The sequence below is a fragment of the Argopecten irradians genome, chromosome 5, assembly GCF_041381155.1.
Source record: "Argopecten irradians isolate NY chromosome 5, Ai_NY, whole genome shotgun sequence".
Taxonomy (NCBI): domain Eukaryota; kingdom Metazoa; phylum Mollusca; class Bivalvia; order Pectinida; family Pectinidae; genus Argopecten; species Argopecten irradians.
In genome coordinates, this window is record NC_091138.1 from 20,871,405 (window position 1) to 20,885,536 (window position 14,132).

Below are 14,132 nucleotides of genomic sequence, written 5' to 3' on the forward strand. Positions count from 1 at the left end.
TTCACATTTTTCTTAATTAAAGTTCCTACATGAAAATTACAAAGAAAACAAGTCTTCATTAAAATGAGTTTTAATCCTATATATACTCTTGTTTCTTATGTTGCACATACACTTATTTTGGTAAAACCATGCACAAATGAGGGCAGCCTTATAAGTTATTCTGCTTTTACCTAAGATCTGTGTTTAACATTCATTTAAAAACATTATTTTTAAGTACACAAAAAGGACATATGATTACTTTACTTTAAAACTCTTATGTCTATAAGCCTTAGATAGTAAGTCCAATTTGAATTATCATTAACAGAGATTATGTAAGTTGGACAGAGGAGTCACCAGCAGGCAACAGTTGGAGAGTACTGGCATAAGGTACAGCGATGACCTAGATGGGTTGTGTATTATATAACACTCTATGTATTATATTCTGTGTGTTCTACCAATCAGAAGGCAGTCTTCCCATGACTACTGATTGGTCCAAAGGAATATTATTCAATGAATAGGGAATTTATGAATGGAAGTTTATGAATGAAATGGTTCAAGAGGTCACCACTAGATGTCATTGTAGGGCAAGTCCTACTCAGTCCTACACATCAATAGTAAACCAGATAGCATTAATACAAACACTAGTCGCGTTGTATTAAAAACCATGACGAACATCGGGTTCCAATATGCTTTGAAAAAGATGACTAATAATAGCAGTCTGATATTTACGAAGTCTCGTAGATTGAACATGTCAGAGGCATGGCGTGGGTCCTGAGGTGACGCCTGGCAGCTATAGAACATGGCTTCTAGCCAATTCCAGCTTCCCGATTGGCTGTAAATATAAATGGATAAACGTCATGGAGACAAAAGTAATGATATGGACAGGAGTCATTTAGAAAGATGACCAAGATAGGCAAATATTGAGGTATTAGTAAAGCAGTGAGCTAAAGAAAGAGAAACATGTTTTGAAACATGAATTCCATTCTGACATCATGTTCAATATGACAACAATCTAACAGTATGTACTGCTCCCTCAGTTCAGTTTTAGGTGATTAAGCATTCATACACGAGTATGCTAGATAAGAAACTTTAATGACCAAAAAGCCCAAAAGAGCAAGCATCATAACTGGCTACTTACACAGGGTGTGTGTTGTTGAGGATGAAGGCCATCACATGTCGGAAGTTGAGGGAGTGAAAACCGCCGCTAGGGATCCGACTAGTGTGGTAACCCTTAGCTAGCCAGGCAGCAGTGACCCCCTCGGCCCCTTCTTGTAGACTAACAGCCTGGTCACTGTCGTCACACAGGTGTAACAGACTGGTCAGTCTGAAATTGACATTACCAATGTTATTAGTAATATACTATAATACATAGTGGTGTAAATATCAAATTTGTATTTATCATATTTTCAATTCTAATTCTTTTTTACCAATTTTTTTACAATATTCATTCTTTTTTATCTATTTTTTTTTTACAATATTCAGTTTTTTACAATATTCAGTTTCTTCCTCTCTAATTCTCTCTAAACATTCATATTGGCTTTTAAAATACATGTTTTTTTTCTTTACTTCTCTGTCTCTTTCTAGTCTCTGTTGAATATTGTATGATGTTACATGTTACCACTATGCGAGTCAAAAAGAGGCGTGACAAAATAAAATGACAAAAAATGACAAATGATGTTGTTTGTCTAAAGGAAGCATTAAAGTCTATACATTAAATCTCACCTGGTGGTTACATTGACTGGGAGGAGTTTGAGAAGTTTGAAGAACGCCTCCCTCACCTCCGTCCTGTTGTCTGTCAGCTTGTACACACTCAGCTTTACACTTCTGTAACACGCCCAACATTATCAACATATCTTATATCACATTTAATCCTTTAATCCTTCCACTATTCAAAACTGTCCAAAAGTTGAGATTCTTGTTGATTATTTACCAAATAATTATTGATATTGTATCCAAACTATATGTTGCAAGAATTCTCAGAACAAGATCACATAAAACAATGTATTCCTGCGATGATAAGCTGTTACTGATGTGAGCCATTACTACATAAGTCAATAAGGCCATATTAGATATGACAACATCAGCTTATATAGTCCTACCTCTGCTTTACTGATGCTGGGAGATTGTTATTCATCCTGAAGATATTCTGTAGACACTGACAGATTGACATGGTAGTCTGGAGGTCCTGATTGTGTCCTGTATCACAAATCATAGTCAAAGGATTGCATTTATCATTTCATTTAAATTTTAAATTAAATCCACAAAAATTCTTGACTAATACAACACAGTACTGATTGACATCTAAAAGAACTAACACCCATCAGGTCTGAGCCATAAAGAGTTACACCTTGCTACAATATGATTAGGATGGAAATTATTCGTTCATGAAACTTCATTTGGGAACAGATGTCTTATACAGTACCTGATGTTTTATTACAATACAATACTTACCAAGATGTATGACTACTCTGATCAGGATAACAAAATCCTCCATGGAAAAGATATGTGTGCTACTGCTGAGACTTGAAATGATGTCTCCAATCCACTTCAGGCACAGGCAACTGTGACACAAACAAGTCAAACATACATATTCATTTATTGAAAAAATACTGGACAAAACTTTTGATTAAGCTCATTAAACTCCATAACAAGGATACAATCATGTTCTTGTAATGCTTTGTAGTTTTTGTTTGTGGATTTTCCCTTGTTACACCAAATGTCTCCACTTATATACGAATGAGATAGGTCAGTACCCAAATATCTTTTTCAGCCTATAACATAATACCCAAACTGGGGTTCGAGTAATTCTATCACCAACCACTATATCTCCAAAGTTGGTATAACTTAGGATGCAAACCTTCCTATCACTAGCACGGTTTATCACCACTTGACCAATAATTGATACATATCATATCACACTCACCGACTGTCATAGGATGTACTGCTACTGCCCAATAGACCTGTGAGAAGTCGAAGAACTCGTGAGAAGTTGTTGCTGGTCGTCGGACTGACATTAGCGAGAACGGAGCCTTCCTTGTACGAGTTCTGTGTCAACAAACTGCTACTGGATATAAAGTTTCCATGTCTGTAAAAGGCAAATATAAATTTTCTCAATTGCTACCTAAAATTTAAAAAGACCGCATGGAATAGTTTCAAATCACACAAATAATTCAAATAATAAGCAATGACAATTAAGGGTATGTACAACATGTTTTTAATGTAATTTTTAAGTGTTTGATGTAATTTTTAAGTGTTTAAGAATTTGAATTTATTTCCTGCTATCAAAATATCTGTTATAGGTTGTTGGGGTTTTCATCTAAAGATTGACTTTCTGAAAACCATTTGAAAGTTAGTGATTTTTCTCTAAGAGAACTAGATTAAGAATTTAAAATATTTGTGATTCTTTTGATTTCAGCCGTTCAGACTTTGAACTAGTTTATAAAGGTAAATGACAAATGTATACCTGGTACAATGAGAGAAGAGAGCGTTGAGGATGGCATACTGTATGGCTGGATATCTCTCGGCTATAGACACTTCCAGGGGATCAAAATGTTGACTGATCAGATCAAATATACTGGGAGATAAAGCCCACATCTACAAAAGAATTCTCATTTTATTCCTATGCTAAAGTGATACTGTAGACAAATCCAGACATTTTGACATTACAGAGTATCCTGTCACATAATTGAGTTAACCCGAGGTTGCTAGGGAAACATAACTCCAATTCACATAATGTATATAAGACAGTTAACACCTATTAACAATGACATCATCTATATATGCGGTGCTACTATGGCAGACATCGTCAATGACATGATCAATTTTAACACAGTCAAACCTGTCTTAACGACCCCCTGTATTCAGCGACTTCCTGTCTTATGCGACCTTAATTATTCCTCCCAATGATATTTACTATATAAATGAACTGAATTCAATGACCACCTGCCTAACGCGACTAACGACCATAAAAATCCACACCATAATGTGTTCATATGTGACTATTTTGAAACTGAAACAGGAAGTTTTGGAATAAAATCTCCATTAAAGAAATAAGAAATTGATTAGGCGATGTATTACGACAGAATGATGATTACAAGATCGCTATTGTATCCTATATTATATGAAATATATGCGTACAACTTGATTGCTAATTATTTCACTGAAATCACAGCGAAATGATTTTATAGAATTCCGGGAAATAACCTGTTTGCCAACATATGTGTCACATGTGTGCAATTGTAGCAGTCGTTCATTACATTGTTTTATCGCTGTCTACAGACATTTATTAAACGTACATGATATTTAAATAATAGAAATAACTTGTGTATTGATGTTTCATCATTTTTGATGGTTATTTACCTTTTTTCTTGATAACGATCCCGCAGAAATCTGAAGCCAAATCGAGTCTGGCATTTGTTGTCATTGTAAACAGCTACACTGCAGTCGGCCGATTTTCCGTAAATTAAAGCATTTTGCGATTGATCATGCTTCTGGTACGTAATTACATTTATCTATATCATATTTCCAGTTGATATTGTTTCTTTTAGACACTTTAACCTAGATTATTCTGATGTATAACTTTGATACATCGGCAAGTAAAACATTCGATTTTCACATGTAAATCACGACGTACATGTAGGCCTAATTACCGTATGCATCCTAATGGAGCATTCTACGATTTACCATGCATCTGGTACGTAATTATTTTCATTATTGACCCTGGTTTAAGCGACCACCTGTCATATGCGACCATATTTTGAACTTCCATTGGAAGGTCACTTAAAACAGGTTTGACTGTATATATATTAGACATGAGATGTTGACATGGCTCCAAAACCAGTCAAAGTCATTCAATCAGCCTTAATTTCTTGACAAACTCATGTGTAAGACTTACAGCTATCAGATTATTCTTGGTGTTGCCAATCTCAGCTAGGGCACACAGGTTAAACACACAGACCGTCTGAGCCTGGATAGTCGTGTAGAGTGTAGTCTGGAACGGGTTATTAGGGATCAGGTCCACCATCACTTTCTCTCCAGCTTCCACTAACAGCAAGTTATACGCTCGCTGTAGGTCCCCGACAATGAACCTTGAAACATTATAATCTCCACCGTCATCTAACAACTCCATATAAAATTTGAATCTTTTTGGAAAGTGGTATCTGCCATTCATTTAAAAACAAATCATGCATGGAAGAAAGGCCCAGAAAATGTAAATTGATTGAAAGCAACTAACTGCCAATTAATGAAATTTTAATTTACAGTTAATGCTACATTAAATCACATATTTTGATCCTACAGCTATTAAACCAGAAACTTAGATCACTGGAACGAGATCTTACTTGTAGGCTTCCTCCAGAAGCGGGACACTCTTTAAAGCCATTATATCATGGTACAGTGCCATCAGTTGTTCAACAACCTGTAAATTATATATACATATTAAACAGCTACATTAGTAACAAAAGGAGACAACATTAAGACTTCAGTTCTAACCATGAATCTTTTAAAACTCTATACACTTTATTTTTTTAAAGAATTGACACAAAGAAAAATATTTTGGCATTAATCATAGCTTTAAAAGCAATAGAGTTTACAAAGCAAATTCAGTAGGTTTATTCATAAAAGACATTAATTAAGAAACTCTAGCATACCTGCTCACTCTGTGAGAATCGACATTGTTGGAATAGAGAGCCAGGCACGAGGAGTTGTGACAGAAATGTCACTGTCAGCTGTGTACCATACATTTCTATCACCTGAAAATCCAAACAGACATCAGTAATGCTCTCAGCATAGATAAACTGGATTTATTGAACTCCTCCAGTTTACTTAGGGGAGATGTTCTGACATTCATCGGCTCAAGACCGTTCAGGTGAATATGTCCAGGGCTATTTCTACATCTACTTTTCCTCTGGAACACTAGGTTTTATTTAATATAAAAGTATGTGAACCACCTACTATTAACTTCAGCAAATAAATTACAACTAAGTTAGAACTGATCTGATTTGGAGTTCTGGGGTAAGTTGGATATATTCTGAGTATAACCCTTACAGTTTTCCAGTTATCATCAAGTTTAGGTTATTGTGAACTGACCTTCTGTGTAGTGGTCAGTAACGAGTGGATGTACTTGTAGCTGACCAGGCCAACTCGTCCTGTCTGGGTAAGGATGAAGGACAATAGACCGGTACTGTGAACCACTTCTGTGTGTAGTTGGTGGACCAGTAGACAGACACAACGGTTGGCTGTAGGGATTACAATGTAATAAAAGTAGGACCAAATTATAAACACATCACAACGGAACAACTTACCAAAGTCCTACAAGACTAAAACAACTAAATAAAAAGGTCTGGTAAAGAAGTACTTGACAGCAATTTGTTTTCCTTTTACATTCTACTTTATATGTATACAAAAAATAATTAAGGATCCTAGCAAATAGAAATATAAAGAACATCTTAACTCATTTTATCTCAATAACTTTTGATAAAATAATCAAACAAATGAAGGAAGAACACATTTATATATATATTCATTTCCTGATAAGAACACAGAAAAGAAATCCATTTCCAATCAGTTTCACATTCATTGATAAACAGGCTTAACTTACCGGTGATAAGTACAGACTCTGAGAAGTAGCTCTTCACCACCGTCTCCACACTCTTCACAATTCTGTCCAGGACCTGGCCAACAGTACAATACATAGTGCTGAGCTGCTCATCATAGCCAATACACCATATAAAGATTATAATTTTTGGATGTTGTTGATAAAACAAGGGTTATCTTGGAAGTATTGATAGCTAACACAGATTAAAGTTTCTTTATTGTTTACTGGCATTATTTTCTTAACTAAAGATAACACTTTAATTTCTTAGTTTAACATCCTATTGAAAGCAAATGTCATTTAACCCCGAGAGGTTCTATCAGTGACACACTAGTTGTAGACTTACCTCTATGATATACTCGCGTGTGATTGGACTACTGTTCCCGGAGATGTTCTATCAGTGACACACTAGTTGTAGACTTACCTCTATGATATACTCGCGTGTGATTGGACCACTGTTCCAGGAGATGTTCTATCAGTGACATACTAGTTGTAGACTTACCTCTATGATATACTCGTGTGTGATTGGACTACTGTTCCAGGAGATGTTCTATCAGTGACATACTAGTTGTAGACTTACCTCTATGATATACTCGTGTGTGATTGGACTACTGTTCCCGGAGATGTTCTATCAGTGACACACTAGTTGTAGACTTACCTCTATGATATACTCGTGTGTGATTTGACCACTGTTCCAGGAGATGTTCTATCAGTGACATAATAGTTGTAGACTTAACTCAATGATATACTCGTGTGTGATTGGACTACTGTTCCCGGAGAAGTTCTATCAGTGACATACTAGTTGTAGACTTACCTCTATGATATACACACGTGTGATTGGACTACTGTTCCCCGAGAGGTTCTATCAGTGACATACCAGTTGTAGACTTACCTTTATGATATACTCGCGTCTGATTGGACTACTGTTCCCGGAGAAGTTCTATCAGTGACATACTAGTTGTAGACTTACCTCTATGATATACTCGCGTGTGATTGGACCACTGTTCTAGAAGAGGTTCCATCAGTGACATACGAGTTGTAGACTTACCTCTATGATATACACACGCGTGTGATTTGACTACTGTTCCCCGAGAGGTTCTATCAGTGACACACTAGTTGTAGACTTACCTCTATGATATACTCGCGTGTGATTGGACTACTGTTCCCCGAGAGGTTCTATCAGTGACATAATAGTTGTAGACTTAACTCAATGATATACTCGCGTGTGATTGGACTACTGTTCCCCGAGAGGTTCTATCAGTGACACACTAGTTGTAGACTTACCTCTATGATATACTCGTGTGTGATTTGACTACTGTTCCCCGAGAGGTTCTATCAGTGACATACTAGTTGTAGACTTACCTCTATGATATACTCGCGTGTGATTGGACTACTGTTCCCCGAGAGGTTCTATCAGTGACATACTAGTTGTAGACTTAACTCAATGATATACTTGCGTGTGATTGGACTACTGTTCCCCGAGAGGTTCTATCAGTGACATACTAGTTGTAGACTTACCTCTATGATATACTCGCGTGTGATTGGACTACTGTTCCCCGGAGAAGTTCTATCAGTGACATACTAGTTGTAGACTTACCTCTATGATATACTCGTGTGTGATTTGACTACTGTTCCCGGAGAAGTTCTATCAGTGACATACTAGTTGTAGACTTACCTCTATGATATACTCGTGTGTGATTTGACTACTGTTCCCCGGAGAAGTTCTATCAGTGACATACCAGTTGTAGACTTACTTACCTCTATGATATAGACTCGCGTGTGATTGGACTACTGTTCCCGAGAGGTTCTATCAGTGACACACTAGTTGTAGACTTACCTCTATGATATACTCGCGTGTGATTGGACTACTGTTCCCGGAGATGTTCTATCAGTGACACACTAGTTGTAGACTTACCTCTATGATATACTCGTGTGTGATTGGACTACTGTTCCCGGAGATGTTCTATCAGTGACACACTAGTTGTAGACTTACCTCTATGATATACTCGTGTGTGATTGGACTACTGTTCCTGGAGAGGTTCTATCAGTGACATACTAGTTGTAGACTTACCTCTATGATATACTCGCGTGTGATTGGACTACTGTTCCCGGAGATGTTCTATCAGTGACACACTAGTTGTAGACTTAACTCAATGATATACTCGCGTGTGATTGGACTACTGTTCCCGGAGATGTTCTATCAGTGACACACTAGTTGTAGACTTACCTCTATGATATACTCGTGTGTGATTTGACTACTGTTCCCCGAGAGGTTCTATCAGTGACATACTAGTTGTAGACTTACCTCTATGATATACTCGCGTGTGATTGGACTACTGTTCCCCGAGAGGTTCTATCAGTGACACACTAATTGTAGACTTACCTCTATGATATACTCGCGTGTGATTTGACTACTGTTCCCCGAGAGGTTCTATCAGTGACACACTAGTTGTAGACTTACCTCTATGATATATTCGCGTGTGATTGGACTACTGTTCCTGGAGATGTTCTATCAGTGACATACTAGTTGTAGACTTACCTCTATGATATACTCGCGTGTGATTGGACTACTGTTCCTGGAGAGGTTCTATCAGTGACATACTAGTTGTAGACTTACCTCTATGATATACTCGTGTGTGATTGGACTACTGTTCCTGGAGAGGTTCTATCAGTGACATACTAGTTGTAGACTTACCTCTATGATATACTCGTGTGTGATTGGACTACTGTTCCCCGAGAGGTTCTATCAGTGACATACTAGCTGTAGACTTACCTCTATGATATACTCGCGTGTGATTGGACTACTGTTCCCCGAGAGGTTCTATCAGTGACATACTAGCTGTAGACTTACCTCTATGATATATTCGCGTGTGATTGGACCACTGTTCCCCGAGAGGTTCTATCAGTGACATACTAGTTGTAGACTTACCTCTATGATATATTCGCGTGTGATTGGACCACTGTTCCCCGAGAGGTTCTATCAGTGACATACTAGTTGTAGACTTACCTCTATGATATACTCGCGTGTGATTGGATTACTGTTCCCGGAGAGGTTCTATCAGTGACATACTAGTTGTAGACTTACCTCTATGATATACTCGCGTGTGATTTGACTACTGTTCCCTGGGTGTAAGCTGTCCCCTAAACTCTTTACCACTGTAGTGAAGACCTTCAGTAAGGCAGAGATCTTACACACACAGTCCTCCTCATAGATACGATCAGATCCACTGTATGTTAGGTCCTACAACACATATAACATATTGAATTTCCTTACACCAAATATTGTACTTCATACCTCTCTTGTGGATAAAGTGAAAGCTACTGTAAACTGTATACAATATTTAACATCTTCTTTATTTTCAACTTATTCACGATTACATAAATATGTAAATATGTGATCAAGGGCTCTATACATTTTTACAATGGAACTAATTCACATACAATGTGATACCCGATAATGTTTGTGCAGGACTAATATCTCCAGTGGTTATGGAATGTAACTTATTGTAATCTTCTCACTGAAATGATGTTAGTGCAGGATATCATCTTTTGAAATAACTTCATCAACAATAGAAACTATAGTTCCGCACAAACGTTATCTGGTATCATGTGGTACATGAATTATTCCCATTATTCATGAAACATTTGAATTTGTGTTTGAGCTCTCTACCGAAAATGTGCAAAAATGTGTATGTTTAGTGTATTACTTTGGATGTAGAATTATTGTTACCTCAGTATAAGCCTCCATATCCTCTAAGAACTGTCCCAGTAAGGTAATAGAGAAGGACAGATCCATCACCCAGAAGTTATGGAAATCAATGAGGGCTGAAGATGTGAAATCAATCAGAGAGTCCTTCTGTGAGGAGTCAATGTGCCAGCCCACTAAGATATCCACTGTGTCCTGTTTGGGTTAAAAACAATTCCACATGACATAGCAACAAATGAAAGATTCTGTATTATGTTGTATTCTGTATTGTCTGAATCAACAAAATATGCAGATTCTTCAAGTTACACAAGTTTTATTTAACAAGGGTTGACTGTGAAAATAACAATTTACAAAGAACATGTTTCTGTGGTACATAAAATTAATCTGACATCAAAATTTTGTTTTGTGAAGAAAACTTACCCTGAAGTGAGAGTCAAATATATGTTGGTAATGTTTGGCTATGTGCAATATAACATTGATGACTGATATCAGTAATTCTGGGGTGTCTGCATTCTCTAGCAAGGTTTGGACATTGGTCATCACCATCTGTAACAGAAACATTGAAATCAGAAACACAGGATTTACTATCGGGGTAAATACTATTTAATGTTATTATTGTTAAAATTCTTCTCCAACAGACTACTGAAAATAAATATCTTCACCTTTTTGTGTTGATTAAATTATTTTGTCAGTATTAACATCTCTCTCATTTCTTTACTTGGTAATAAAGTTGACCATTCAGTGCTTATTGATGTATAATCATATTTCACCTAAATGGCTTTCCAGCCATTCCCATCAGGCTACTGCCATTAAGCGCTGTATTATCTCATGTGTCTTTCCCACAGTATCTAATGAGTAATCTTTTTTCTGCTTCCAGATTGATAAAGTTTATTCTCATGTCATTTCTCTTTTGTTTGGATGTCTTAAGCATATTGTCAAGAAGTTCTATGATTCAATTATATGATTTGGAAACTCACCGGCATCAAATTTCCTGTTGACTGCTTTTTCTCGTCATGCTTCAATGCCTTTGAAAAGAAAACATAACATTATGATATGTATTAACCAACACAAAATGGAGCAAAAAAGTAAACTTCAAACAGAATAAAGGTCATGTGTCATCCATATTTTGACCGCATCAGTACATACAGATTTATAATAATTAAAAGTCATTAATACCTAGTTACGAATGTAGAGTAGGAAAGTTCAGAGAATGACTTTTTATTTAAATGCTGTGTTATACCACTCCAGAAATCAATATCAAACCAACAAGTAGAAATACGTACCTCAAGTAAGGAGTCCAGGAAAAGGGATTTGATATCATCCTCAATCATATTGTTTGTCTGATCAAAGAGCCAGTGGAAATATCTGCAAGAAAAATAATTGTAACTACAGATATGTCATCATACCTAGAGATGCCGATTCTAAGACATTGCTGTGAAATTGAAACAGTTTAAATCAATATAGTTTTACTAAAGTTAACAAAATGTCCGAAATTACTATTTATGAATTATAATTGCTTTATCATTTTAGAATTCTCTTGGTTCTGATATAAAGTAATAAAGAAAATCATTAGATTATGATATTTTATTTGAGTCACTTACCTTTGTGCATCATGCCCCATGCTCCCTCCGACAATGCCAACACAAGCTGCTATCTCTTGTTTAAGCTCCCGCGAGGTTCTGATATGCGATATTTATAAATTAATTATTAACCTTACAATGAGGTAATAAACAGGGTGCTTTTTAAATTCCTTACTTGTTTGCTAAAGTACTGATTATGCAGCAAACCAGCTATCATTTTATCAAACAGTGAAACAATGTTTATATATAATAAATAATAATAAATATATTTTACATGCTTGATTCCTGTAAGTGTAAGTGTTATTCAAATGGGTAAGTTATCCTACTAACATTTTAAGTGAATGCAAAACCAATTACACTGAATGACTTAGAATAGCATAAGTGCAGAGCGAAATAGATGTTGTACAATACAATAAATATATGATACATTCGCATCTTTACCTCTCATAAAAGATATCTTGCAATTCCACCAAAATGTCATCTGCCATCTTTGCAGCAGCCTAGAAGAATCCAAAACCTTTATTTAATTTAAATTCAATTATAATGATTGATTAATTATCAAATGAATAAATATAATAAAGTGTACTTAATATTTTTCATTAAACTGTGTTTGGATCATAATGATTATGTATATATGCAACTAATCATGATCAGGTATCCATCAATGACACAAAAACATTGATGATGATAATAGGCATATTGATATACACATTTTTTAAGGAGAACTGTACTAGCAGGCGACCAATTCAAGTCAAGTACCATAACTCGCCATTGCATGTGTATTTGTAAGGTTACTATCAAATTATCGTGACTGAAATCATCTTCTGATAGAAGACACTACCTAATTGCAGGTTTCCACAAGATATTGCTTGAAAATTTGTGTGTAAGCATACAAATATGCACATGCGATGGTAAAACTGGGTACTTGGTAAGAACTGGTTGCTGACCAGTAAATATCTCAGGAACTATTGCCTTTTTCTATATATTTTTGCCTATTGAAGAGGTAGGATGGTCATAAAGGAAAACAAGCCATTAACCTTTGATCCCTCTGCTGTCTTCAGGTAATCCTTAAACTGCTTTGCTGCTGTAAGGCGTCTTTCTCTGTCACCCTCTCTGACCACACGACGGATGTACTTGGAGAGACGAGACTCATCAGAAAAGTACCGAGATGAATCGCCTGGAAGAAATTAAATTATTTCATTTGAAAAACAAACTACATGTATAAGATATTAATGCACATAGTATAAAATATTAATACACATATTACAAGTTTTATGCAATTCATCATTTCTAACAAGCAAAACATGTGAATATTTTAATATATATCGATATCAGTACTCTATGAGAAAGCATGCAAAATTGATTCAAACTTACCATGTGTGTTAATAACATTGGTCTGTTCCTCATATTCCAAAACATTCAAGCCATTTATAAAATATTGTGATGAAGAAATATAAGTTTGTGTTTCCATTTAATTCCTTTCTGTCTATAATTCAGCTGTTCAGTAACAAATTTACACTTCACAGTAAACAGTCAGCAACATTGATAAACATTGTGTTTACATAACAAATTCTATGTGTATTACAATCATTGTCAGCAGTGTAATATTGCACCTATCATGGGAACTTGTCCATCTGGACCGCCGTTATATTATCAGACGGGGTCAGGTTGTTGACAGTGGATACAGCAATGGTGTGAACGGTAATTTCACTTCAAACAACGACTATTTTTCAGACTGTTATTGTAGTGCACATACCTGAACGCTTTGTATCAGCCCTAGGGGAAGCTGCTGACGTAGAGCCATGGCCATGGTATCCAGCTTTCGATTCGTATCGACCCCTGCCTGACGATTTTGGAGGAGGATAATAACGACGTTCTTCGTCCCTTTTCGATCTGGAACCACTAGTGGTACTATTTCTTATACCATTAACCTTTGTTGGTGGTTTGCTATCGGTAACTCTACGCGGCTCTTTTCCCTTTTCCGAAACTTTAGGTTCCACGACCTTTTGAGTTTCCACCGAAGTTGCATTTTCGTTTGAGTTGTTGGCTGATGTTTTCTCCTTAGTTGAGACTTGACTACTCTCCTGAGCCGCACCATCCTTCTTGTCTGGTGGCTTACCCTTCACCCCACTCGACTTTTCACTCATTACAAAAGACAACCTCTCAAAAACATTATAATTTACTTCCTACCATGATGAATATAGACTGAAACTAAAAATCAACAGTCCGCCATCTTCCTCCCAATTTACATAAGTCCGCACTTAATGTTTTCAAA

General features: G+C 36.3%; 1 protein-coding gene across 1 annotated transcript in view; it reads right to left on the reverse strand.

Moving 5' to 3' along the window:
• LOC138323179 (serine/threonine-protein kinase SMG1-like) overlaps window positions 1-14,107 on the reverse strand; it is an 86,127-nt gene extending 72,020 nt beyond the window's left edge. The window contains exons 1-21 of the mRNA XM_069267589.1: window positions 13,614-14,107; window positions 12,895-13,034; window positions 12,299-12,357; window positions 11,879-11,956; window positions 11,561-11,642; window positions 11,255-11,302; window positions 10,698-10,823; window positions 10,302-10,472; window positions 9,657-9,812; window positions 6,578-6,650; window positions 6,067-6,215; window positions 5,628-5,729; window positions 5,319-5,395; window positions 4,874-5,066; window positions 3,443-3,573; window positions 2,903-3,064; window positions 2,431-2,540; window positions 2,079-2,175; window positions 1,702-1,803; window positions 1,118-1,303; window positions 709-811 (exon numbers count right to left, since the gene is read on the reverse strand). Of these exons, the coding sequence (XP_069123690.1) occupies window positions 709-811; window positions 1,118-1,303; window positions 1,702-1,803; window positions 2,079-2,175; window positions 2,431-2,540; window positions 2,903-3,064; window positions 3,443-3,573; window positions 4,874-5,066; window positions 5,319-5,395; window positions 5,628-5,729; window positions 6,067-6,215; window positions 6,578-6,650; window positions 9,657-9,812; window positions 10,302-10,472; window positions 10,698-10,823; window positions 11,255-11,302; window positions 11,561-11,642; window positions 11,879-11,956; window positions 12,299-12,357; window positions 12,895-13,034; window positions 13,614-14,004 (2,736 nt within the window). The 5' untranslated portion in view covers window positions 14,005-14,107. The remainder of the gene's footprint in view (window positions 1-708; window positions 812-1,117; window positions 1,304-1,701; window positions 1,804-2,078; window positions 2,176-2,430; window positions 2,541-2,902; window positions 3,065-3,442; window positions 3,574-4,873; window positions 5,067-5,318; window positions 5,396-5,627; window positions 5,730-6,066; window positions 6,216-6,577; window positions 6,651-9,656; window positions 9,813-10,301; window positions 10,473-10,697; window positions 10,824-11,254; window positions 11,303-11,560; window positions 11,643-11,878; window positions 11,957-12,298; window positions 12,358-12,894; window positions 13,035-13,613) is intronic.
• Window positions 14,108-14,132: the final 25 nt, after the last annotated feature.